Source organism: Marmota flaviventris, chromosome 1, assembly GCF_047511675.1.
Source record: "Marmota flaviventris isolate mMarFla1 chromosome 1, mMarFla1.hap1, whole genome shotgun sequence".
NCBI classification, from domain to species: domain Eukaryota; kingdom Metazoa; phylum Chordata; class Mammalia; order Rodentia; family Sciuridae; genus Marmota; species Marmota flaviventris.
Genome location: NC_092498.1, coordinates 160,282,482 through 160,308,665, shown reverse-complemented (window position 1 = coordinate 160,308,665; position 26,184 = coordinate 160,282,482). Strand labels below are relative to the sequence as shown.

General features: G+C 41.0%; 1 protein-coding gene across 13 annotated transcripts in view; it reads right to left on the bottom strand.

Annotated features, from left to right (window-relative positions):
- Magi1 (membrane associated guanylate kinase, WW and PDZ domain containing 1) overlaps window positions 1-26,184 on the bottom strand; it is a 613,943-nt gene that overhangs the window by 6,368 nt on the left and 581,391 nt on the right. For 3 of the 13 annotated variants that reach the window (XM_071618445.1, XM_027954529.2, XM_027954533.2), the window contains exons 15-23: window positions 23,231-23,314; window positions 19,689-19,780; window positions 18,078-18,270; window positions 14,907-15,212; window positions 11,817-12,020; window positions 3,935-4,028; window positions 3,746-3,806; window positions 2,653-2,796; window positions 1,385-1,523 (exon numbers count right to left, since the gene is read on the bottom strand). In XM_071618445.1, coding sequence (XP_071474546.1) covers window positions 1,385-1,523; window positions 2,653-2,796; window positions 3,746-3,806; window positions 3,935-4,028; window positions 11,817-12,020; window positions 14,907-15,212; window positions 18,078-18,270; window positions 19,689-19,780; window positions 23,231-23,314 — 1,317 coding nt within the window. The remainder of the gene's footprint in view (window positions 1-1,384; window positions 1,524-2,652; window positions 2,797-3,745; window positions 3,807-3,934; window positions 4,029-11,816; window positions 12,021-14,906; window positions 15,213-18,077; window positions 18,271-19,688; window positions 19,781-23,230; window positions 23,315-26,184) is intronic. The other 10 variants (XM_071618450.1, XM_071618455.1, XM_027954534.2 and 7 more) reach the window with 6 other exon arrangements.

Sequence of the window (26,184 nt, the reverse complement as noted above, 5' to 3'; positions counted from 1 at the left end):
GAAGGTACACAGGTTACTGACGATGACTCTCAAATGAAATATCACATCCGACAGAAGGCATAGGGAAGACAGAAAAGGAAGACAATGTTACACAGCTTCAGTGGCATCAATACACCTAACAGTCAGAAGTTTAGTACAGTACGCAGCCATGTCATCTGAATGTCGTCATGAACTTCCCCCTGTGGTTGGCCGGGCCTAAAGGGGCCTTGTCTGAAACCCACCCTCCCCCCTTCCCTCGGATCCCTCATATTGTGCACCTGTACCCATGTCCAACACCAGGGGAAGCTGCCTGCACGGGAGCTGTTCCCCTCCTTGAGCTACATCTGAATGAAGGATCTCATCAAGGAAGTCCAAAAATGCAACTGGGAATTGTGCAGAGTGACTTTCAGAAAAGAGGGTGATAACAGATAAATCCCTAATAAAGGGGACCAATGTATATGGGGATCATTCGATTACAGTTTCTATAGAAACTTTTGTAGACCTTTGGTTGGGAAAAAAAAGCCCTACATCTAGGGCATAGCTTTTTTTTTCTCTTTTTTTTTTAAATTTTAAACAAGAATCTCAAATAAATAGGACAGAATTATTACAATATACAATATTTTGCCATCAGAACACTAAGCTAGGTAAAGATCATTGCCATCTACTCAAATCATGTCTAAAGATATGACAAAGGAACTCTACGTATAACCTGGCTTTCCTCATAGGAAAGGTATAGTAACATGTTTCCCTCATGATGAGCACTGGGAATCTATTTCGTCCTTCATCACTTAAAAACATATGGCTAATATGTCAACAGTTTTTGTTCGTTTGACAGTAGTGGGCTCAGGTGGTCTGATTTGGGGTCAGAGACCAGTGGAGGGATGGAGAATTTTTGGACGCAGAGCATATAGGAGGTGAGCAAAGCCCCCAAATCATCTTGAAATTTCACGCCTCTTAAATAAAGACATCAAGTAACCAAAAAAAAAAAAAAGAAAAAATATATATATATATTTGTGCCTCATCATATCACTCAGGAAACCTGCTTTCCTGCTTCTTAAAAGGAGTATAGAGTCATTTTGTGCTAACAATTGGATCTGAGAAACAGTTTGGCACAGTTCAAACAAACATTCCTTCGCTCTTGGTCGGACTAGACAAAATGTTCTCTCTGATTATCAGAAAGGGGGCTCTAAAGATCTTGTCCTAGGCCTTGCCCCAGTCCACAGAAGCAAGCAAAAAGATGAAATGTGGAGATTTCAGAACAAGCGAAGCAAATAATCACATGGTGCGAGAGGCTGTAAGACACTGGTGAATGGGGAGACAGAAAGGACTTTCCTGCTGCCGTTCTGGAGACAGAGTCATGGAGTCATGCCAGGGAAGGAAGGAATGTTTTCATAGTTTGACCCACCATATTCCGGGACCGAGCCGTCTCCCCGCCTCAGAAACAGACGAACTCTGCGGCCACCATTCTTAATCAGTTCAATGGCCCGAGAGTGCTTCATGTTTTTGGTGGTCTCGCCATTGATCTCTAGAATTTCATCACCAATCTGCCATGGTAGGAGCAGAACATAGCGAGAGTCATAAAAAGAAAGAAATATAAATGGTCAACACATATATGAAAAAAATGTTTAACATCTCTAACAATTAGAAGAATGCAAATTGAAACTACTCTGAGATTCCATCTCACTCTAGTCAGAATGGCAATTATCAAGAATACAAGTAACAGGGCTGGGGATGTGGCTCAAGTGGTAGCGTGCTTGCCTGGCATGCGTGCAGCCCGGGTTCGATCCTCAGCACCACATACAAACAAAGATGTTGTGTCCGCCGAAAACTAAAAAATAAATTAAATTCTCTCTCTCTCTCTCTCTCTCTCTTAAAAAATGTTTTTCAAAAAAAAAAAGAATACAAGTAACAATAAATGTTGGCGAGCATGTGAGGGGAAAGGTTCACTCATACATTGCTGGTGGGACTGCAAATTGGTGCAACCACTCTGGAAAGCAGTATGGAGATTTCTTAGAAAACTTTGAATGGAACCACCATTTGATCCAGTTATCCCACTCCTCGTTTATATACCCAAAGGACTTAAAATCAGCATACTACAGTGACATAGCCACATGAATGTTTAGTGGAGCTCAACTCACAATAGCCAAGCTACAGAAACAACCTAGGTGTCCTTCTATGGATGAATGGATAAAGAAAATGTGATATATATGCACAATGGAATATTAGCCATAAAGAAGAGAGAGATCATGACATTTGCTGGTAAATGGATGGAACCGGAGACTATCGTACTAAGTGAAATAAGCCAGTCCCAAAAAACCAAAGGCTGAATGTTCTCTCTGATGTGCGGATGCTAACCCATAACAAGGGAGGGTACAGGGGACGTATAGAAGTTTATTGGATTAGACGGAGGGGGAATGGGAATAGGAAAGACAATGAATCGTACATAATTTTCTTATGCACATATATGAATACATGACCAGTGAAACTCCACATCATATTCAACTATGAGAATGGAATCAAAATTGTAATGGGTTGAATTCCATGTATGTATAACATGTCGGAATACACCCTACTGTTATGTATATCTAAAAACAAACAACAACAACAACAGTAAAAACGTAAGTCACTGCAGATGCTTCTTCACATCTACTCCAGCCTCCTTTTCCTACTTACCCTCATCTTTCCACATCTTTCTGCAGGACCATCCTCTGCTAAGCGCAGAACATAGAGGTCCATGTTATATTCTCGACCCCCTCGAAGACTAAAGCCAAATCCCTTGGCTCCTCTTTCCAGTTCCACAGTGTAAAAATCTTGCTCCTATTTAAAGAAATTAAATGCAGTCATTCAGGTAGAACTGCTATCCACACATGTTTTTCTCATATCTTCCCAAACATTCCATGTCATGTTGATTTGGCCGAAAGGCACAGTCTCTAGTCCTCTCTTAGTGACTCTTAAGTGCTTATTAGTCATCCTCATTAATCTTCATTAATATCAGAAGTTGGAAATCCAGAATTTGAAACACTTAGGATCATGCTTATACCTATGCACATATTAAAATTCAACTAGGAAGGTTGCAATCTGCATTTAGGGCAGGAAGCTTCTTCATCACATGATACCATCCATTTGTGGCTGGATGTTCAGCTTCCTTGAACCTGGCCTGAGAAGCACCAGGGTCTACCACTAGCACTGCGTCTATGCCAACCTCTGCAGTCTGGGGAGTGGTTCCCATTCTCTGTGGGCAAGACCACAAACGGACTACTGAAGGGTCCACAGAGGCCAGCAGAAAAGAAACTTATTTATCTCGGCATCACCCAGTGGTTCCCAGATTTGTTTCACTTGCTAACCATCTTGAGAGGCAGGTATCCTGGCTCTCACCTGAAATCCACAGTCCCCAAAACCACCTTAACAACAACAACAACAAAAAGAGATTTTCTTGAAGAACTATGATTTTGCAAACAGTTATTAGATGCTTTGCTTTTTCTCCGACCACTGATCCTTGTGACAGCTTTTCAGTATTTTGGTCTTATTTTTCTCTCCCTACCAAAGCATATGTTAGAATATTTTTTCAAAGGTAGTAAAATAAAAGCAAATATGAGTATATATGTCAAGCAAATATGAGTATATATGTGGAAAATCACTGCACAAAAGGACGTTTATTTTAAATTAAGGATGCCCTTCAAAAAAAAATCCTGTAAAAACAGCTTCAGAAAGTTGGAAGGAAATGAGCAAAATGCAGGAAACAAAAAAAAGGAGAAAGGACCCTCACCTGGGTAGCCTGGGGAGCTTTGAACTCGAACTGAGATTCCGGCTTTGGTTTGGCGGTGTTCCTGCCAAAGTGAGAGAAATAAATATAACAGCAATGCAGGGGGAGACGGAAAACATGTCTCATCATGATGAGAGGACAGGTCCCTTTTCCCCCTTTAAAGTAACAAAAGGAACCAAAGTCTCAGCTGACCTTGTCTCCTGGGCCCCTTGCTGAGAAGGGGTGTGTGTGGTGGTGATGGTGGCAATCTTCTCTGCATTGGTCAGCAAAGTGGCATTTGAGGACTCTGTGGGACAGAGCATAAAGAAATGAAGGCCTGAGAGAAGACATCATCCAACTGGGAGGTGAGCAGAAACCCTGTCTCTAAGTGACAAATCTGACTTCCCTGTCCCCATTTCAATTAGTTGGACTCAAATTTCTAAAGACTCAGGAATTTAATGAACCATCCTAAGATCTTCTCTGCTGTGGCTCATGTATGCCCCCCACTGTGACCCTCCTCCTAAGCAGACATTCCCTCAAATGAAATAGGGTCTGCCAGGGGAAAAGCTGCTCTAAAATTACAGCCAGCATGGGTGTGTCTGACTCCTCCCCACCACTGAGAGATGGCAATCCATCAAAACACTGGGCCGCCCTGGAGGTATTTCACAGGATTGTACAGGCTGCTAATAAATGTCCCTGCTAACATTTCCTGCAACTTATCAGCAGCATTTGGTGAGTATGCCTGATTTCCTCATGTGAATATTAAATTCAGAAGTGAGCTAACATATTATTAAACACAAATAACATCTCCTTTCTTCCTCATTGCTTTTCATAAAGCACAAGTGAAAATATGGAACTCTTGACAGATCTCCATCTAGTATCACTCATGAAAGATTAATTTTAAAACCTGCATTAGAAGAACCAGAGTTATAAACATAAGTTGTATAAATCATGAAGCTGCTTTAAAGTAAGGAATAGGATTATATTCCTATGTAAATTGAATTTCTTCTCCACTCATCACATTCATAAGCAACTTCATAATCTCTACCAGTTTGGAGACTCAGAATCTGAAAAAAAAATCATAAAAAAACCAAAAACTATAGATAACACATCCATGTGTATGTATTAAAATTTAATCACTCGTATGGTAACAGATATATGCTTTTTTGCTAATAATTTCTCCATTAAAATCAAGGTAAGTAGCAACCACCAGGAGCAAGCCATACATTTAATATTTATTCTTAAATGGACTCTTAGGAACTTGGCTTTTATTTTCTCATCAAGAAAATACTAGGGGCTGGGGCTGTAACTCAGAGGTAGAGTGCTTGCCTAGCATGCGTGAGGCACTGGGTTTGATCCTCAGCACCACATAAAAATAAAAAAAAATAAAAAAAGAAGAAAGAAAAGAAAATACTAACTGTGGTTGTTAGGTTCTAAAATTAGCCTGCAAGTGCCCATTTAATTAATAGTGAACCATGAGGTCTAGAAGATTCCCTGAGTTCTATGCTTCCTAGTACTTCGATGTTTATTGACTACATTGGGTATAAGGAGGTTTCTATGGGATAATATTTTAAGTACTTGAAACTAAGAAGCCTGTAATCTCTCCCCCCCTTCCACTCCCCTCCCCACCCCTTGTTCCCCTACAGTCCTGGGATAAGAGACCTCCTATGCACCCAATGGCTGGTGGTCTCTCTTCCGTTTTAATTTCTTGAGAACACTGCTCAATTCGGGTCTGGTGTCCTGTTACTTTACTTTCATGACACACAGGGGTTAAAAGCATGTGTTTGAGATTCACACAGAATTCAAATCCCTCTTTCTCCACCCATTAATGGTGTGCCTGACTCTTCTCACCCAGGACGAGGGAATGCTGCCGATCGATCGGTCCTCTCAGGATGAAAGGATGCGAGACGCATAGCATCAGTGCTAGACCACAGCCTGCACTCAACACATTCACTACACTACTATGGGGGCATCTTTAAGTTAGGGAAACTCTCTGCAGCAAGAGAAGGTTAAAGAGGATTTTAACAGTTTATATGCCAGCCATAAAAGTCCCTGATTCTTATAGCCATGCCCAAGATTAATAAGAAAATGTAAGTAGAAAGCATAGTTTTATGAATCTTATTCATGTTTTAGGACAATGTTTCTCACAATGTGTTCTACAAATGTTTCTACAGATTCTGAAGGAGAAGAACCTGTGATCCACTAAGTCTGGGAACTAAAGGGTGAAACAAAGGGGACACAGATGTCTGGTTCCTTGTTCCTATGGACTCCTCAGAGCATTGACTGGCCTAGTGTGACTTGAGACCCTTGGGTCAGGCAAAGGCTGTGCCTCAAGCTTACTGGGAGGCAGGTTAGCCAAATGGTTACAAGGGTCAGATTCTGAGTCAGACTGCCTCGCTTTGCATAGTAGGCTGCACTAGACAGGACAAGAGCAAAGCCATTTCAACTTTCAGTGTCTCAATTTCCTCATCTGCAAAGGAGAATAACAGAAGTATCTAAGGAAAGTGGTACAGTGATGATCTAAGAGGAACTATTAGGGACAGTGCCAGACACATTAGTGCTCAAAAAAATTATTAGCATACTTTTAGTATGTATTATTATAATATTAAAAGCATATTACTGGTACATTTTTAGGATTACTACTGTAAATGGTTTTTTTAGAGCATTTGGAAGGTCATTAGCACCTTCATATCACTCCCATTCAAGCACAGTTAACTGGCAAAACCGATGAATCTAAGTGATATTTCATACAAGTCATCCACCAGGTCAGTACACAGGACACCAGACTGTCAGTGACACTCACCAGAACTCCCATAAAATCTGGTCCTTTAGCTAACCTCATACAGCTCATTGTAATTCATTTTATAAAGATTCTCTGGGAAATCATAAGATCATTTGGGCCATGGGGAAATCACAATCAGGGTACCAAAAAAAGAACATTTCTTTGTAATTAAAGTGATTAGAATTACTGAATTGTGAAGAAGTTCCCATTTGGAGTTATTGTGTGCTTTTGGTAGCTGGAATATTCCAGGAATATGGAATCCTATTCTCAAATGATTTTTCATATTTCTGCTGCTTTCATGATTTAATGATATAACAGATAATCACTCAAAACACATATAAACAGAATGTCCTTATTAATTTTCCTCTTATCCTTCATTTGCTGTTTTCCCCAATTATATTTACATGCAAATCTTTTTTAGGGTTGCAGCTTCACTTTGAGCTTTTTAAAGAAATTAATGCTTAATATGCAAATGTCTATTTGAGCTCAGGGACTTTTCCTTATTTTGCATTTTTTAAAATCTATGAACAACCACCATTTACAAGACCATGTGCAGAGTGCCAAGCAAGCACTATACTGGGACCACGACCGTGGGCGCTACTTCAATTAATGGCCACCACTTCATAAAACCAGTGCAAGTTATCGCCCTGTTTATAGATGGAGACGCTGGGGCATAGGAAAGGTAAGAAACTGCCCAGGATCACCCAGGAGGCAAGTAATGGGAATCAAACTCGGGCTTGCCTGAAAGTGTGCTTTTAGTCTTACTGTTCACATGGGGATCTGTGTTGGTATCCAGAAAATCATACCTGATTGACACCTCCGTTCATGTAAGCAATGTTTTCATTTTACTGCATAACTGCTACTAATTTCTCTAGGCAGTATCCTAGATTAACCAAAATACAGAATGCCCTGCTTGGACTACTGAATTTCATGGGTTCTTTTCAGAGGACCAAAAAAATTTTAGCATGGCCTTGATTTCCAGGGTGCTTTTATAATACCAATAAAGTTAGACTTGTTTTCATAAACTTTTAAGTCTTCATTTGGAATTAAACCAAAATTGTATCTGCTGAAATGTTCTCTAACTTTTTAAAATATAGAGATGAGGTCCATTATCAAAAATTTATAGCTCTATCCCCAAAGCAAAATTTGGCCTGTATAATAGGAAAAAAAAAAAAAAAAGAGCCTGAAAAAGAGTCTAGCCTCCTCACCCTCCACTCACCCTCCAGCAGCGATATTATAAAGGAGTGTCAATATATTTGACTTTTAAAAGACTAAGGCAGATGAATCTATTGGATATTTTTATGGATATTCCAGAAAGTGCCTCCCACATTCTTTATTAAACAGAGTTTATACCTACTTTAGCTCTCCCAGAGGAATGAAAATGGATATTAATATACTTTCCATAGCAATCATGTATCAAGAAAAACAGCTCTTAAGCATGTCATGAGGCTGTTGGAAATCGGGGCCCTCACTCTTCTGACAGGAGATTCTACCTTGGGTTTGAGCCTATCTCTGTGACAAGTGATTATGATTCTAGCCTTGTTCCTATGTCAATGTTCTTACCCTTCCTTCCGGAATCCACATGAAAAGCTAAGCAAATCAACAAAGAACATGATCATTTCTTTCATAAATATTTGATTGTGTAAACATATGTGTCATAAATACTGAAGGTGATATTGGAAAATCTGAACCCCACAAATATGTGGAAAGTTCAGGGAGGACTTTTTACTATCTATACCTTTGCCAAGGAAATAGCAATATCTGTTTTGCAAGCTCATCTCTAAAAGCAAACACTCTGAATCAGGTGAACTGAAGAAGAAATTCAAGACCACAATTAAAATATATATATATATATATATATATATATATATATATTCTCATATTCTCATTATTTTGAACATGATTCCACATTAGTTTGGTTCAGGCTCTGCTCTGATTACTCTTCTTCCCACTCAGAATAAGACTACATGGACATTTCTGTATGATCCAAGTGTGGTCTGACTTGTTGGAGATCAAGTTCGGATTCAATCTGTTCAGCTACTTAGGCCTTTCTGTGTGGCTGTTGTGTATTTACTATCCCTTGCCCATATCTCACAGAAGAAAAGGTTCTCCCCTAACTCAACCTCCCACCCTGACCCCAAATTCATAAATGACAGAGAAGTATAGACTCCCCTGGTCACAGCCTGTCTAAGATCTGTGGAGGTAAACCTTCTAACAGCATAGACATGCCAAATAAAAGGGAGTTATATTTTGGAGTTTTGTTATAGAGGTAAGAGAAATGGGAGAAGCAAGTCAGGGAAACTAAAGTCTGAGATAAGGGAAATTGGAAAAAGAATGAGGAATCTGATGACAAGAAAACAGACTTGGGTACCATGAGTTAAAGAGTAGATTCAGCCGGGCATGGTGGCGCACACCTGTAATCCCAGTGGCTCAGGAGGCTGAGGCAAGTTCAAGGCCAGCCTCTGTAAAAACAAGGCTCTAAGCAACTCAGACTCTGTCTCTAAATACAATACAAAAAATAGGGCTGGGTATGGGGCTCAGTGGTTGATTGCCCCTGAGTTCAATCCCTGGTACCAAAAATAGTGGATTCAGAGGGTTTCTGAGCACTGTACAAATGAGGGGGAATCTTCTCCAAGTGCCTCCTGGGGTTTCTAAGAACTGTTATTTCAGACGTGATAGATCTCTAAGCGCTTAGAACCATGCTAGCTAAAAACTTCGAACTCCTTGTAGATACCATGAAACAATTGGTCTTTGGGCTACTTGATGAGGTAAATATCAGAATGAAAGATCTGAAGGAGACCAGAGGGCCCTAATCCAGAGAGCACCTCCCTATACCTCCACAGTCAGCCATGTCTAACTTGCACACAGAGGAAGTAGATCAAGCAAGATTTTCTCTTCATCACACTGTCATGGTCATTCTACTTCTTGTACGTGTTTGAGACATTCTCTTGGATTGCTATCTAATTCCCCCAGAAATCTAACTCCCCTGCCGCCGCTCTAATTTCCAAGATGGCCCCTTAAAGATGAGCATTGCACTTCACCTTCTGATAGAAGTGATTCCCTTTACTTAGATCTTGATACTTACAAAGTCACTGGCAAAAACGTTTATTATCATGGCACAATGATAGAACATTTTAGAAACATTTTAGATGAGATCAACCTCAGCAGATCATGGGCCATCTTTAAAGATATCAATCCTTCACTACTTTATTTTACTATCTTCTAAGGAGCACAAGAGATCTGCCTGAATTTTGTAAGCACTGAAGTTTTAAGAATTCCTTTTTATTGCCAACTGTTAGGGGACAATCCACAGTGCATTATATTTTGGGGGGTCCAGGTTTTCAAAAATACAGTGACTCTACTTCACTAACTCAACACCTAGTATGTGCAGAGTAGTATAAGTTGCTTTTGCATATGTTTGTCTTTTCTGATTTCAAACTCTTTCTCTATGCCCTTCCTGCAAGGAGAGCTTTCTTTCCTTCTTTTCTGAGACATTCTCATTCCCATATTAAAACAAACCAGTACAGAACCGGCAAGTCAATTCCTGTTTCCCATTCTTCTGGATTATTTTTTGCAATCTCTCTATAGTCTCTGAACCATTCCTCACTCCATTTTTCTGGTTTCATTTATCCTTTCCATTAAGAATCTATGTTTCCACATTTTATCATCATGTGCTCACTTTTGTAAACTGTAATAGCTTTCCAGAGTGGTAATTTGGTGGAATGGACTTCAGACCAGATGGTAAATTACTAACCATGGTTGGAAAGAGGGTGAGGAAGACCACCATTCAAGGAACTATTTTCTTTCTCTCCAATTGGTATGGGATATTTTTGGCACAAAGAAAGTTTTCTGTTCTTAGAATGAAAAAAATTCAAATATTTACTGTTTAGTTTTGCATTTACTTGTTCTGAAAATCACTGGCTACATCAATCAAAACTTGAACCAAAAAATTCACTTTCTCATAATTACTATATAAAAATACTTATTTGGTGAATGACTTCCAGATAAAATGTTTGATTTTCTTACTTTATTGGATCTATGGCATAGCATGTTTTTACTGTACTATCTATATAAACCACATTTCTCTCTTGAGAAATACTCAGTGGCTTTTAGAATATGTATTTTATTTTATAACATGTATGGAAAGAATGAAAAAAGGCAATTAAACATTTTGTAACAAGTTATAACTTTTGTCCCAAGGGCTAGGTTGGTGTAGGATCAATTATTTATCAATCAATTATTCAGGATTTAAGTGCCAAAGCAATCTATACTTACTGATATTAGTGTTATCAACTTCATGTTTACAAAATATGAGTAAGAAGACAAACACTGATATTTTTGCACGGGGTTATTATTATGGAGGCTCTTTTGTGTACTTTAGGACATTTGGGAGCATCTCTAGTCTGCACCCACTAGGTGCCACTGCCAACATTGACAAATGTCCTCGTGGTCCGGCAGAGGGTGGGGTAGGGAAAAACCAACGATTTGACTTTAATGAGTCAAGCAAATAGGCATAAAAGAATAGTTCTAATTTAATGTAAATATAATCTATGAAAAATGAAGATATTTAATTTTTTCTTCATCTACATGTAAAAATTTGGGCTACAGTGATGGCACACACCTGTAATCCCAGCAGCTCAGGAGGCTGAAGGAGGAGGATGGTGAGTTCAAAGCCAGCCTCAGTAGAAGCCAGGTATAAGCAACTCATTGAGACCCTGTCTCTAAATAAAATAGGGCTGGGGATGTGGCTCAGTGGCCGAGTGCCCCTGAGTTCAATCTCCAATACCCCCCTCCCTCCAAAATTAGGACAAATCAAGTAGGCATAAACCCTAAGATTTTCTCATTAAATAAAAATTCTGATACATTCACTTATTCTGGAAGAGCATAGTACTGGCTCTGCACTCCCGTTAGGTAGGTTTTGAGAAGTTGCCATATTCTACTATTAAATTTCAGTGATGATTTGAAAAGGGCATTCATGAGTTCCAGATAGAACATCAGGTAATCTTTACTACTTGCATGAAAACTTACAGTTTTCTGTGTAGTTTTGAAGGGGCACACTGGAGGCTTTGTGGAGTTCCCCTATCTGTAGCAAGACAGGATCCCAGGGCGATGGGATGAATCAGATGAAGGTGAGATGTGGTTTAGTAACAATGGCTATGTTGGCTTGATGGGTATGTTCAGTTAGGGACTGACAGAGCTGCCTCTAAGTCAAAACTATTCAATTACATGAGCATTAATGAGAGAGAGAGAGAGAGAGAGAGAGAGAGAGAGAGAACATGAGAGAGAGGGAGAGAGATAAGAGGTATACTTTACCATCCCCAGGAATGATGCGGAGGGTAACTGTGTTTCCTGCTTCCTTGATTAGGTTGACAATGTCTGAATGGGATTTGTTGGTGATGGAACATCCATTTACTGCCAAGATCCGGTCTCCTACTTTCAGCTTGCCACAGCGGTCAGCAGGGCTCCCCTCAATAATCCGACCTATTTTGTGAGGCATAGCCACACATGCATTGCCTGCTTTGATATTGAATTTTAAGTTGTTTTTTTTTTTTTTAAGTTACGTGGGAATATAGTGAAGGGAGGAGAAAAAGGGTTGAAAAGGGAAAGAGAAGGTTAAGTGTTAATTAATTAAAGCATTAAGCAAATGTTATTAAAGGAGAGCTCTGTGCCGACGGTCAAAACATTGGCAATACTAGGTGCCTACCTCTGAGGCCATGCCCTGAACCAGAGTTCACGGCTGTAGCTATTCCCTGATTCCAAGGGAAACACCCTTGTCTCCCTCCTACAATAATTGCACAATCTGGGCTCTCTAGCAACTTCAAAGAGACTCGAGAGCCCCAAATAGCTTACTGTTGGCTTATTTAGGGACCACTAATGTGAGGCCCAGAGCAGGGCGGGGGAGGGGGGTGCTTTTCACAGAGTCATTTAGTTTTTTTGCCAGCTGTTGTATAAGCTGCTGCCAATGTTTTGTTCTTTCACCATTTAGAAAAATAATCCCTGGCTTTCTGGTGAGGTCTAAGAGTCTCCTATACCCCAAATTCAATCTGAAATCACTAATGGACCAGCACTTTCTGCCTTCTATTCAGAATGATGAAAGCTGTAGAAAAGGGGCATAATTACGAGAGATGAGCCAAGAAAGCATCCAACCTTGACACTTCCTTTCATGATGGGACCTCTGCTCAATCGGCCCATCTCATGTGCTTTCAGGGGAGGGCTCAGCAGGCTCATTAGCTCCAAAATCCTCCTCCTGCCTCCCAAAAGTTCCCCCAAAGGAATATGAGAACCTAGTACTCGTTCAGACGGAGGATGCTGATCCAAAGCCAAGTTCAAATCAATCCTCAGCCCCTTTTCCTTTCATCATTTCCTTTCTCATCAACAGTTAGTATACATCCACAATCTGCATTACCAGGAAAAGGGTATTTGAAGAGTGCTTGGAGATACTCCATGTCACTACTAGCTTCTAGAGAAAGGTAGAAATTGGCTTTGAGGTCCGACATGGGATTTCCAGGTCATCAGATATCAAGTTTCAATGTTTCTTATTCATATGCATCTATTTTGAGAATTAGTCTTTCTAGGAACAATAAAGATGTGAAGCCACCTTTTGGGAAGATGGCAAAGTTAACATGGCAGACCCTGAAACTACTTGAGTTGGAACTTCCATCATAATTTAGAAGGGTCAAAGGTGGGGGGAAATGCCCATTATTGTTTTGATTTCAACAGATTTGCCCAAGTTTCAAAAGAAGGCAAGCTGTCTACTGGAAGCCAACAAACAGGTGTGGTGGGAGCATGGAGAATCAGACTCAAGGTCTTGATTAAGTTTAGCTCATCTCCAAGGAGAACTCAAATGGCAAAGGTATCAAACAGCAGGTTCCAGGAAAGCGCTGCACAGCTCAGAAGTCTCATGCAAGGTATTAGGCAAAGTTTAATTTGATTGTAAGAATCAAAGGAAAACAATCAAAGACCAAATTGTAAGTAAAAACATTCAATATTCATCATACAACACATAACCTGAAACCCGACATATCTGTTCTTTCTTTCTAGAAACTGAATGTGAGAATTCTGAAATAGCTGAAGGTATTACGTGGTACATGTCAAATTGTAGATCTGAAGGGAAAAACAACTTGGGGTTTCTTTTCTCTTCTTACTTTTTTTAAAGTAAGCAGAAAAATCTCCAAAATTATTTTAAAAAGCAAAACAAAACACACACACACAAAATAAATAAATAAAAAAAACCCTAGCTTTGTTTTCAGGTTATCCAGCCAGGACATGCTATGATAACTTTATTAATGTAGCTCACAAAAGCACTGTTAGTAAGGGGTGTTTGTTACTGCAGCCACACATGCATAGACCTGGCTGAGTGTCTCCTTCAGAATGTAAAACTTAAGGGCAAGGCAGCTTTAGCAGGAAGCAACCTTCTAAATGGTTGCAAAGTGAGTTCTACTGGATCAGAACGCTAAGGAGATGTAGCACCTTGCTGATCCTAGCCAGTGAGTGACCAAGGCCACTGGTCATCAGGCTTCAAGTGGTCAGGTCACTTGGGGTAAATGTCAGAGCCTTCATGGCTCTTCCCCTTCTCCCATCACATATTAACTAACAACCACGCCTGGGAGATGGCAAAGGACTTTTGAAATCTTATCAGGAAGGTGCATCTTTTTGAAGTGTATTGTCTATGATCCATTGTAAGGAGAAATAGAGCCATCTGATAGACTCATCTGAGTTCTTGTTGTTTTCGCTCATGCAAAGACAGCAAAGACTTGGAGAGAGCAACACTGGTGTTTCTCCATACGTGGCTGAAACCCCCGACATTAGAATGTAACCCAACATCAAATGACTTCGAACCCAGATCTTAACCAGATTCTTAGATCAAGAAACAGGAAAATATTACTTTAAACATTTAAAATATTCAGATAGGGATAGAGAAAGGGTACAGAGGAGTTGGGAAGAGCACCTCATGTCACATTTAACTCCTTACACCTCTTTTTTTTTTTTTTCTTTCCTGATCATTTTTGTGTCCTGATGCTCCTTTTATAAACCTGGAAGACTTTCTGAGGGCATTGCTATTAAGGATATTCTACTTAGGACGTGTCCACAGTCTGTATGGCAAACACTTCAGCTACTTCATGCTGTCAAGGGGTTGCTATTTAAGTTTCACGCAAACCTCATGTAGGCTTGAAGCTTTGCTATCACACATTTAGAATGAAAACTAAAAGGGTTAATTTTTTTTCCCCCAAACTTTAGGAGGGAAAAAGCTCCCAAAGAGACTCCATCCCCAATTAAGACTCTAATTACCCAAAGCAAAAAGCATTAAAGCGTTTCTGTTAATGAGATCCTGGCTGACTTCCCCTGGCAAGAGAGCCTGCCCTGGCGCGGAGGGAACCCCGGACAAATGCGCTCAGCACTCACCGAAGGTCGTGCCTGCTTCGGGCCTGCTCACCGAGGACACGATGACGAAGCCGAAGCCCTCGTTCTCCCCGCGCCGGATCTCCACGTCGTAGGGCTGCACCACGGTGCTGACCACGGTGCTGACCACGCCACTGCCCCCGCCGCCGCCGCTGCCAATGCCGCTGGTGCTGCCGCTGCCCGAGCTCACGGTGTTGAGGGAGTTCTGGCTGCCCTGTGGGGTGCGCTTCTCCTCCGTCAGCGAGGCCGGCTGGGTGCTGCTGTGGTGGGAGGAGGCTGGCGAGGGCACCTCGTTCTCGGTTTTCGGGACTGCAACAGAGATTTGCGTCTGAGTCTTTTTTTTTTTCTTTTTTTTTTGGGGGAAGGGGGGCGTGTAATAGGGATTGAACTCAGGGTCACTGGAACACTGAGCCCCATCCCCAGCCCTATTTTGTATTTTATTTAGAGACAGGGTCTCACTGAGTTGCTCAGGGCCTCACTGTTGCTGAGGCTGGCTTTGAACTCACGATCCTCCTGCCTCAGCCTTATAAGCCTCTGGGATTATAGGCATGCAACATTGCACATGGTTCACGTCTAAATCTTGACACCACCAAAAAACGTGCCCTGCCACCCCTTCCACCTTCCCCTACCTCCAACACCTGAAATCATCAGGTGGATGTGGGACAGCGGCCCCTGGCCTCACAGAACTCAATACCTGAATGGAAAACAGCCTTTCTTAGGAACACTAACCATGTGGTGGCCAAGAACACTGATCCAAAGAGGAACCCCAAATCTCGTACTGCTACAGCATATTCAAGTTGGCAGCAAGACTAGCCCACTCTGAAATAGCTCCCTGTTGCACAAAGGGCAATGGATAGCAAGCACGGACAGGGACTGTATCAATGATGGCTACCATCTTGGCCTCACAGACAGCCTGAGCCACACAGTCATCTTGCCATGCCCTCTGAATCACATTTCTGCCCAGAGTTTGTTTTTCTCATGTAGGTGACTGTAAGGGGACTGAACCATTAAGGTTTCTACACATTGGATCAGGGACAACACCTGTAAGAGGCACATATAACTTTTCTTCCTAGTTTCCACATGTCAGCATCTGCCCTAACCACACGACTGGGAGCATTAACCCCCTTCCAAATTCAGTCACCATTCCAGTTGTATGGCTTTGTCAGCTGACAAAGTTAAAGCCAACAGAGGACCTGGGACCAACCGTGCCAAAATCAAAATGCATGTGGTGTCCAGGTAGTGGAGGAGGCTATATTTATCTCCCAAAGCTTCTCCTTCCATAGGGTTGTTTTTTGTTTTTTTTTTTTAATTGTGAAAAACATGCAGAACATAAATTTGAACTTTATAAACATTCAGAAGTGCACAATTCAGGGGCATAGGTACATTATGGTTGTTGTACAACCACTATCAATGTCCATCTCCAAACTCTGTTGCTCTACTGGTTTGTTTCTATGAATTTTACCACTCTAGAAACCTCACGAAGGCCGAATCACACAATCATTTTTCTCCTGTGATTAGCTCATTTCACTTGACATAATGTCTCTTCACAGGTTTAACATGCCTTTTATCCACAGTTAAATATCTAAAATATTAAAAATTAAAAAAAATAAACGTAAAACAAAGAGCCCACACGCCTCACTATTTTTATTTGAGCCAGGGAAGTAAAATCCTTTCCCTTTTTTTTTTTTTTCCTTGAACTCTTCTCAAAAACCAATTTTAGCTGACTACTGCTGCCTTAACAGAATACTACGTTAAAAAGGATTGTGAGGCTGTAAATGAGCTCTAGGAACATAATCTATGACTGATTAGCACTGGGCTGCAGTAGGTAGGACTCTCACACTGGAATTTAATATCTTAATTCTATAATTAATTACATACCACTTAAAGTTAGTTACACTCATTTAAAAAAAAGAAACCAATTAATTTTATCTGATAGGTATTTGTTATACTAATAATAACTATGGAGAATTGTTAATATCTGATGTCATATTGCTTTAGTAATTCAGTCGATGCAACCCTCAGTCTTCCTTTTCTACATTCTGGGCTGTCTTACAGGCTTTGGGGTGGGAGACTGCATACAAGGGTCAACAATTAAGGTATATGCTTTTAGGAAGCTGGTTAGCCAATGGAAAGGTCAGACTTTTACATCACGAGCTGTTTCAAATGGCAGATTCTGTTGGAAGTTATGCTCCATGTATATATACTATGTCAAAATACAGTTAATTGCCACGGGTACCTAAAACGAACAAATTTTAAGAATGGTAGATTCTGATACAGAAGTAAGCCATGAGTCACAAGAAAGGCAAACAGGAAATGTAAAATTTGAAGATATGTGGAAGAAGGAGGGCATTTTGTAGAGAGAAAGTTATTTTTGAGCTAAGCAGGAAGGGATATGTAATATCTTGAGAACTAGAATTTGAAGCTTCAGGTCATGAGGAAACAATCACAGATGGCTTAGAAGTAGCCAGTTCCACAGTTTGTTTGTTTGTAACAGAGGGAAATAGCTGGGTAGGGTGGTACATGCCTATAATCCCAGGGGCTCAGGAGGCTGAGATGTGAGGATTGCAAGTTCAAAGTCAGCCTTAGCAATTTAGTGAGGCTCTAAGCAACTTAGTAGGACCCTGTCTCTAAATAATATATTAAAAAGGCCTGGGGATGTGGCTCAGTGGTTGAATGCCCTGGGTTCAATCCCCAGTACCCCCAGTACCAAAAAAAAAAAAAAAAAAAGGAAATAGAGAAGTTTGGTTTAATATATATGACAAGCAATCACAGGGTACACTAGCATTAACCTTTCTATAGACATTTTTTTTTTTTTGCAGTACAAACCTAAGTTTGATTCTCTCAATTTTGAAGCTGCAACTTTTCAGACATTCCTAATGACCTCTTTTGTTGAGGATTATCATCAAATGAAGAGGCTGGCTAAGTCCTAGTTGGTGAGGGGAGGGTGGGCAGGTCATCTATATTCAAGGAGATCCTTCTAGAAACCTTTGCTGAACATATGCAAATGGCACATTAAAGTACTTTTGAATGACAGTCATTTTGCAGGGTTGGAGAGAAGCAAACCATCTGGAAATCCTGAGCTCCATCACATTTGCAAACATTTACTAAAATAGAAGCTTGAGGAGGCAGACACAGAAATGACAGAGCACAGGAGGAATGAATGAGAAAACGTACCAGCAAACACCACTTTTCGCCGCACTGTGAGATTGACGTGGCCCTGTTTGGCAGCTTGTTGCATAAGCTGGACCACGAGCTGGTGTGATTTCCCGATTACTGGTGTCCCATCCACACAGATTAATTCATCGCCAGACCTCAGGCGGCCGTCTGTGTCAGCAGCACCCAGTGGTACGATGTGACCAATATAAATCTGTTGGGTAATGGACGATGGGTGAAACGTTGCCCTCCTGATTTACTGTTATACCGACGGCCTCCTCATTTCTAGGAATAATTCAATTCATTCACTTGGGTCCGCATGCATGCCACCAGCATTTACTGAGCACCTACTGTATAAGTCATTGTTCTCGGTGCAACAACCATTTTGAAATTGAGAAAAGAATAACTGTTTCTTGCTTTGTTCCTGGATGTTTATCTGTGGTATGCTGGTGACACTCTTTCTTTTTCCCCTTTAGAGAAATGAATCCCTTTACCCCCCTCATTTATGAACTCTTTTTTCCTTTCCTCTCTACCCAGGAAAACTCCTTTCATAAAATCCTGCTCATTTTAATTCTAACATGACTCTTTTTTAAGGGTTCAGCGCTAGGCCTAGCAATAGGGCGTGCCCGACGAACACGATCCAATGAATGGATGAGTTCAGCAAGTTCTGGCCTGAGATCCCCATTTCTGTGGGTTTTATTTAGCACCTGAAAACAGACCACTCTTTATATTTAATGTCTGCCTGTTATACTTGCCATTCATTAAACTTGAGCTGAAGTATTTGTGTGTACCTTGCCTTCTCTGTAGTAGGTAATACTACAATCACCTTCATGCGACACCTGGAGTTTACAAGGGACTTGGACAAAACAGTGTCTAACAATATGGATTCTGCTCCTGGACCCTTGTCAGTGTCTCTGTGATCTTGGGCAAGTTAATTAACCTTTCTGCATTTTTATCTTCTGATTTGAAAATTGGGGAAAAACTCATGGATCAGATGGATGAAAAGTACGTGAAAAGGCTTTAAAACAGTACTTGGCAAACAGTCGGTGCTTAATGAATAACAGTGGCAGCAGTTATCAAAAAGAAACGAACAACACACATCTCTAGTTCTCTTTACTCCTGTCAAAAGAAAACCCTGTCATGTTATGCTGCATTGATTCTAAACCCAAAGAAGCTCAGGCCCATGTTTCCTGACCCCTGTTTAGGGTTCTGTCATGGCTCTGGTCAAGACAAGGTCCTACTCTCATGTCTGTCACACTGCTTGGTGTCTTCTCTGTGCACCAGCCACATACCCTACAAAGCCCCCTACTTGTGGGCAGAGGAACAGACTTAGCTAAGGGGACCAGGCCCTGGCCTTAGTTGTGGGTGCGCACCCCACTTCTGCTTTTCTTTTGCTACCCTCAGCTGCCATAGTCTACAGACTATGAACTTTAAGGATCTCTTCCCTTCTTCCTCATGTCAAAAAAGAAAAAAAAAAAAGCTCTGCAAAAGCCCAGGAGAATCCCGCACTGCTCAGGATGAGAGTCAGAGCCGGGTGTAGCCGGACTCCTGTCTCCACGGCCTGTCACTGTGATCAATTTGCTGTGAAGTATCAGAACACAGCACTTAAGGAAAGAAGCAGACAAGACTCACAGGTTCCCCCGGCTCATTTCCACCTAGAATCCTAAATCCGAATCCAGTCTCTTTTCTCCAGAGGAAGATGTCCTGTTCCTGGTAGTCGGGAACTGCAGAGAGGGGAGAAGGAAGGCAGATTATTTGGCTGCTCAAAGATGAGCACAATTATAGGACCGAGACTGCCAAGGCTTGAGCAGATGAAAGCATTTCGACACAGGCAGACAGACAGAGGATCTAGACAGGTGAGTAACAGACGACACGGGCACAAGAAACGGACCAGTCACTGGGCCCTAAGTTCTTCAAAGGATATTACTAATGATTCCTAACCAAGTCCACACCGTTAGGGCCACCTAAGAGAGGCATCGGCATTGACTGCTTTTCTCAGTATCGTTGTAAGGGAATTAAGTAAATTAAAAAGCTTTATCAACTAGGGAATGGAAGAAAACAACTTGGGTTTAAAAGTGTTTCTGATCGATTTGTGTTTATTTTTTGCTTTTTATGTACCAGGGGTTGGACCCAGGGGAGGTCTACCACATCCCTATCCCTTTTTGGTTTTTGAAACAGGATCTTGCTAAGTGACCAAGGTCTGCCTTCAAACTTGCGATCCTCCTACCTCAGACTCCTGAGTTGTTGGGATTACAGACGTACATTACCATGCCCGATTCTAATTTGTGTTTTTTTTTTTTAATTGTAGATGGACACCATACCTTATTTTATTTATTTTTTTTAATGTAGTGCTGAGGTCGAACCCAGGGCCTCCTACGTGCAAGGCAAATGCTCTACCACTGAGCTACAACCCCAGCCCCTAATTTTTGTTTAAGTCACTTTTTTCTTCCTAAAGATAATCAAGATGAGTAAAACTAATAATTTGATTTGTTAGGTCATTTTCACCAAAATATTTACTCTCAAGGATTGGGGGTAGCTCAGTGGTAGAGTGCTTTCCTATTTGCCAGGCCCTGGTTTAGCTCCCCAGCTCTGAAAAAACAAAAACAAAAAACCAAATGCAAAGTTTACAGGATTTTAATATCATCACTGAAAAAGATAGTCAACCTTTCATGATAACAAAAAAGTTCCATGCCAGGCATGATGGCACATGCCTGTAATCCCAGAGGCCTGGGAGGCTAAGGCAGGAGGATCATGAGTTCAAAGCCAGCCTCAGCAGCAAGGACCTAAGCAACTCAGTGAGACCTTGTCACTAGGTAAAGTATAGGAAAAAAGGGCTGGGGGTGTGGCTCAGTGGTTAAGGACCCCTGGGTTCAATTCCCCAGTACAAAAGCAATCCAGATTAACCAACCACACAACTCATTGTTAAAATGACTACTTTATTCCAGAATCTGCCTATATTTCAACATTGAAATACTCATTTATTACCCAATAACTTGATATCTTATGTTTAGCACTCAGTAATGCTTAAGGGCTTTAAAATAAAAATGTCATTTTTTAAAACAAATTTCCAGAAAAATAGATGACTACTATACATGAAATAATTCTATATACCACTCTGTTCCTTCAATAAGGTAATTTTTTTTTATTAATAGCCTTTTTTGGGCTATTTTCACTTAATTTTTAAATATACATGAATGTATACATAGGGTGTTTTTGGCCTATAAAGTGACATCACTTTTATTTAAAGAGAACATATATAATTTAGTTGCTGTGATCCTTATGGAGATTTCAAAACACTGTTCTGCATACTTTCTGGTTTGTTTAATTAATGGGATTTAGGGCTTAAGAGGTGAGTAGTGAAAATTTTATTCTTTCCCCAAGTTTGTACAGTAGGATATAGAAATGAAGAACATGGCTATGCAGTTTTCTGGTCAGCGAGAGTGTCCCTTTACAGGTGTAGAGTGACTAAATACACCAGGAGGCAGGGAACTGTCAGGCAGGTACAAGCCAGAGGATTCTGAGTCTCTTATTTTCCCTGAGCTAGCTGCATGCTCTGGCTTTACACAGGTGCTTTTTATCCAATCCTCTTTTATTGTAATTGCTGTAGCTAAGCTGCCACGGAACACAAGCTCTGCGACATCATAAGACGCCCGTAAAAGCAATTGGAGAGTAATATTGAGCACACTAAGGTAACTGTATATACGTATGTATATATCTGTGCAAGTCGATGGGTAAAGGGTATTTGCTGTAATAGCCTCATTGAAACAACAAATTAAATCAAGCAGCATCTGGTCTTTGGTTCACTCAAGTAGGAGGGTTATTATCCTAATAGAGCACTGCTATTTGTCAGCCTCAGGGCCTATCTGAAGTCCGCCAGGGGCTAGGAGGCCTTTCTGGGAACAGAGAAAGGGCCTCTGCAGAGACCCCCAGCCCAGACGCATTTTTCTTAGTATCACTTAACACTGGAACATTTGCCCACCCCACAGGGACACCATATGGAGCCCCCTCTTGCCTGATGTTGCACACTTAGGTGTCAGCCATCAAGGTAGGGCGGGGGTGGCTGCAGATTCAGGCTTACCACACAGCTCAGTCCCCAGAGAGAGAGCATTTGCTTCCTTTGGAGAATCAATGGGAACATGGCAAATCTACTCTGAGAGTTCTCCGTTGAAAAGAAAGCCGCCCAGTGACACTCGGGATGTTAAAGACACCACCAATGAGTCAGGAAACACAGACACAAACACAGACCCCAGCACAAAGCAAGTCTTTTGGTACTTCAGCTTTAGCATCTTAACAAATGGACTTTTCCACCAATGAAGTGTCATTTGCCCAAATATATACCTTTGGTGATGAATCAGTGCTGAAACTTATTATGGGATTCCTAAATCTCTCTCCTCTGATGTCACTTCATAGAGGTACTGAGCTTTCTCAAATGCTCACCTCAAAAGGTTTAATTCTCTATTTTAGGCAGATTCTATTAAAATTAAGTGGGTTTTTTTGGTTCCTGGAATTGAACTCAGGGGCACTCGACCACTGAGCCATAGCCCTAGCCCTGTTTTGTATTTTATTTAGAGACAGGGTCTCACTGAATTGATCAGGGCCTTGCTAAGCTGCTGAGGTGGCCTCAAACTTACGATCCTCCTGCCTCAGCCTCCAGAGCCACTGGGATTATAGGCATGAGCCATTGTACCCAGCTAGAATTAAGTTTGTAATAAACCAGTGGGATAAGAGCCATTTTTATATTAATATGACTTTATTTTTATTTTAGTGAGGCTAATCACATAGAACTAAGAAAACCTTATCCAGTTGTCTTCATTTTTAAGTCTTGTCTGGGAAACCATCTTAGCAGTTACTCTCCTTTGGGCAATGCCAGTAACAACTCAATAAAGCACTCAAAAGACTTCCTTTGATACCTGGAGACAATGAAGGAACCAGGTTCAAAGAGACCTTCCTGATGTCCCCATGGACAGAAACACAATGTCGAAGACGTGTACCATGCCTTATCTCATCTTGTCAATAGTTGACACTAGGCTAAGGGGACAGGCCACTGGCTTCCCTTCAGGGCACATTATCCCCCCCTCCCTCTTCTGACTTTCCCCCCAGGTCCCCTGACAGATGGGAACACGGAACAGGATGAATGATAATGGAGAAATACAAGTCCACAGCAGGGTCCTTACTCTGACATTCTCCAAAATTCGTGGAACTGATTTCTCTCTCTCTTTCCCCCTTGCTCAATCCCGATGCAGGCGAAGGTGACATAGCTGGAATATTAATTTCACAGTTTTGCAAAGCTTCATGTACATTCTCTGTTAGTTCATTTCAGCTCAGTTGTGATTTGTGAGGGATCGTGCCCCTCGGTACAGTGGGTCATGGCTGCTATGGATTTTAAGGACTATGATTTGATGGTTTTTCTTTTTCATATTTTGGCTTCTTTTTTTCATGATGCTTTACTTGTCAAAGAGCTAGAATTTCTAATTGTACCACGGAGAGTTCCTATGACTCCCTTTACCACCTTAGGCTCTTCACATTTAATTAGACTCTAAAATACATTCTCCGATGAACTTGTTTCAATCATGTCTCAATCTACAGAAGGTTCATCTAAACCCTCATTGCCTTTTGAGAAAAAAAAAATTGGTATATCTGTGACACTGCGACACTCATATTTATTTAGGAGTGTATGAAGTTCCTGATGGAACTCCTCCCTGTACTAAGGCCAGTCCAGGTCAATTTTAGGCAATTCAAACCAGAATAGTCTCATGCTCACAGACACACAATTGTCAAATCTGCCCCAAGCTCTGAACAAACACATAAAATAGGAATCATTATGACAGTGCTTAAAATCTAGAAGTACTCATGAGCTCCTTAGACTTAGACTTAGCTCCATGATGAAGGAGCTCAGTCACCAATTCCAAACTTCTAAGCAAGTCACTCCAAAGCAGGACAGGTTGACAATGTTGGTTGATAGGAGCACTTTCAGCTTTTTTTTTTCTTTCTTTCTTTCTTTCCAAACTATACTGCAATTAGACAAAATTGCAATGGCAAGCTTTAAAAATTCTTTGGAAATAAATGCTACTGGATGCTAGCCAATTTTCCTGAACATTTACTAATAAGATTGTGTCAATGTCGTTTTTAAAGACATGTGCACAATTGGTATGTTATCCGGAGAAAATACAACAGGGCTTTTAAAGGGCTTTAATGCTTGTCTTTGTTTTTAATCAAACATTGAAACCCTTCAAAAGGATTCATTAACATCTGTAATTCAGACGGATTCATTTTGACAATGCTGTTTTGGCATTGAAGAATATGGTATTTTATAAAACAGTTAGACCTATGAAGGAAGGTGATCAAAATGTGTTCAGCCGGGCGCAGTGGTGCCATCCACAGCTCGGGAGGCTGAGGCAGGAGGATCACGAGTCCAAAGTCAACCTCAGAAACTTAGTGAGGCCCCAAGCAACTCAATGAGACCCTGTCTCTAAATAAAATATTAAAAAGGGCTGGGGATGTGGTTCAGTGATTAAGAACCCCTGGGTTCCATCCCCAGTGTCAAAAAAATTTAAAAAAAATAAAAGCAAAATGTGTTCATCTGTTCATCTTCACATTGTCCTTAACAATAAAATTAGATATAAGGGGAAGATATTCTCGACCAAAAGGGGATCATCTGGTACAATTAAGGAACTGCTGTAGACTTCTGATGTTTTTTCCTGGAGTGCTCTGCTCATTTCACTGTGCAGGGAGGGGCGGGGAATCAAGCTACCCAGGGCATGCCCTAGATTTTTGTTATGGTTCTTAAAAGACAAGATACAAAATAACCTAGGGCAATGGCAGAAACTGATCTGGGATTAAAAAAAAAAAAAAAGTCCTGATTCCAAGACAAGACTGACTCAAGTTCATTCATTCACACTGTGAAAGGGAAAAAAAAGAAAAAAAAAAGAAACTGTGACAGCTACAGAACAATTACCACGGGTGGGGGAAGTGTCATCATTTTTCTCACTTAGCAAGGAGGAGAAAATCCATGGGAATCTTCACATCAATTAGGCTGCTGCTATCACTCCATTAGGGAGCCTGCAATCACCACAACGAAATGGATTCTCATTTGGGCTGTTCTATCTGATTCCTTCGATGTTAAAGAAAGTGAAGGCGCAGAACTGAAACCATCCCAAATATTTCATTCCAGCTGCCATTTGGGCCATTTCAATGCTGACAGCAGCTGGTTATGGTCACATTAGATATTATTTTATTCTGGTGGAAACTTTCATAAAAATTGGATGAAAGACCCAAATCCTAAGAAATGCTGTTCCCATCTGGGTGAAAATGAGTTGGAGCCTCCTATCGAACAGGTGCAGGAGAATGGTCTTGCCAATCCAGGAGGGCGCTGCCAGCCCTTCAAAGCGTGATCTATTTTATCACAGTGAGATTCATACATGGAAAACTCAATCATAAATGTGTACTATACTGAGAAAAGCAGGAGTGTGGTCAATAAAGCAATAATATACCAACATCCCCTGAAGCTGGGCATTGATTGGAGGAGTCTCATGGTTAGAGAGGAATGTGTAGGGAATATGAAAATACGACCCCTTTGGAAAACATTCTTCAGTAGTTTTTTTTTTTCTTATTTAAGTGAAATCATTATAATGAGGGAGGAGACGTTGTGAGGATGGACCCCAGGCTCTTACTAATTGAGCATCCCTAATCTAAAAATCTAACATGCTCCAGAATTGGAAACTTTTTAAATGCCGACACAGCACCACAAGTAGGAAGTCCGACACCACCAAACTTAGTTTCATGTACAAAATTATTAAAAATGTATAATATTACTTTCAGGGTATGTGTATAAGGTCCATATGGAATGCAAATGAATTTTATGTTTAGACTGGGATTCTAGCCCCAGGATATCTCATTATGGAAATGCAAATATTGCAAAAGGTGAAAAATTCCAAAATCTGAAATACTTCTGGTTGCCAGTTTTGTGTCAGTGTTATGGTTTGGGTGTGAGGTGTCCCCCAAAGCTCACATGTGAGACAGTGCAAGAAGGTTCAGAGGAGACATGACTGGGTTGTGACAGCCTTAACCCAACCAGTGAATGGACCCCTGATGGGATTAACTGGGTGGTAGCTGGAGGCAGGTGGGTGTG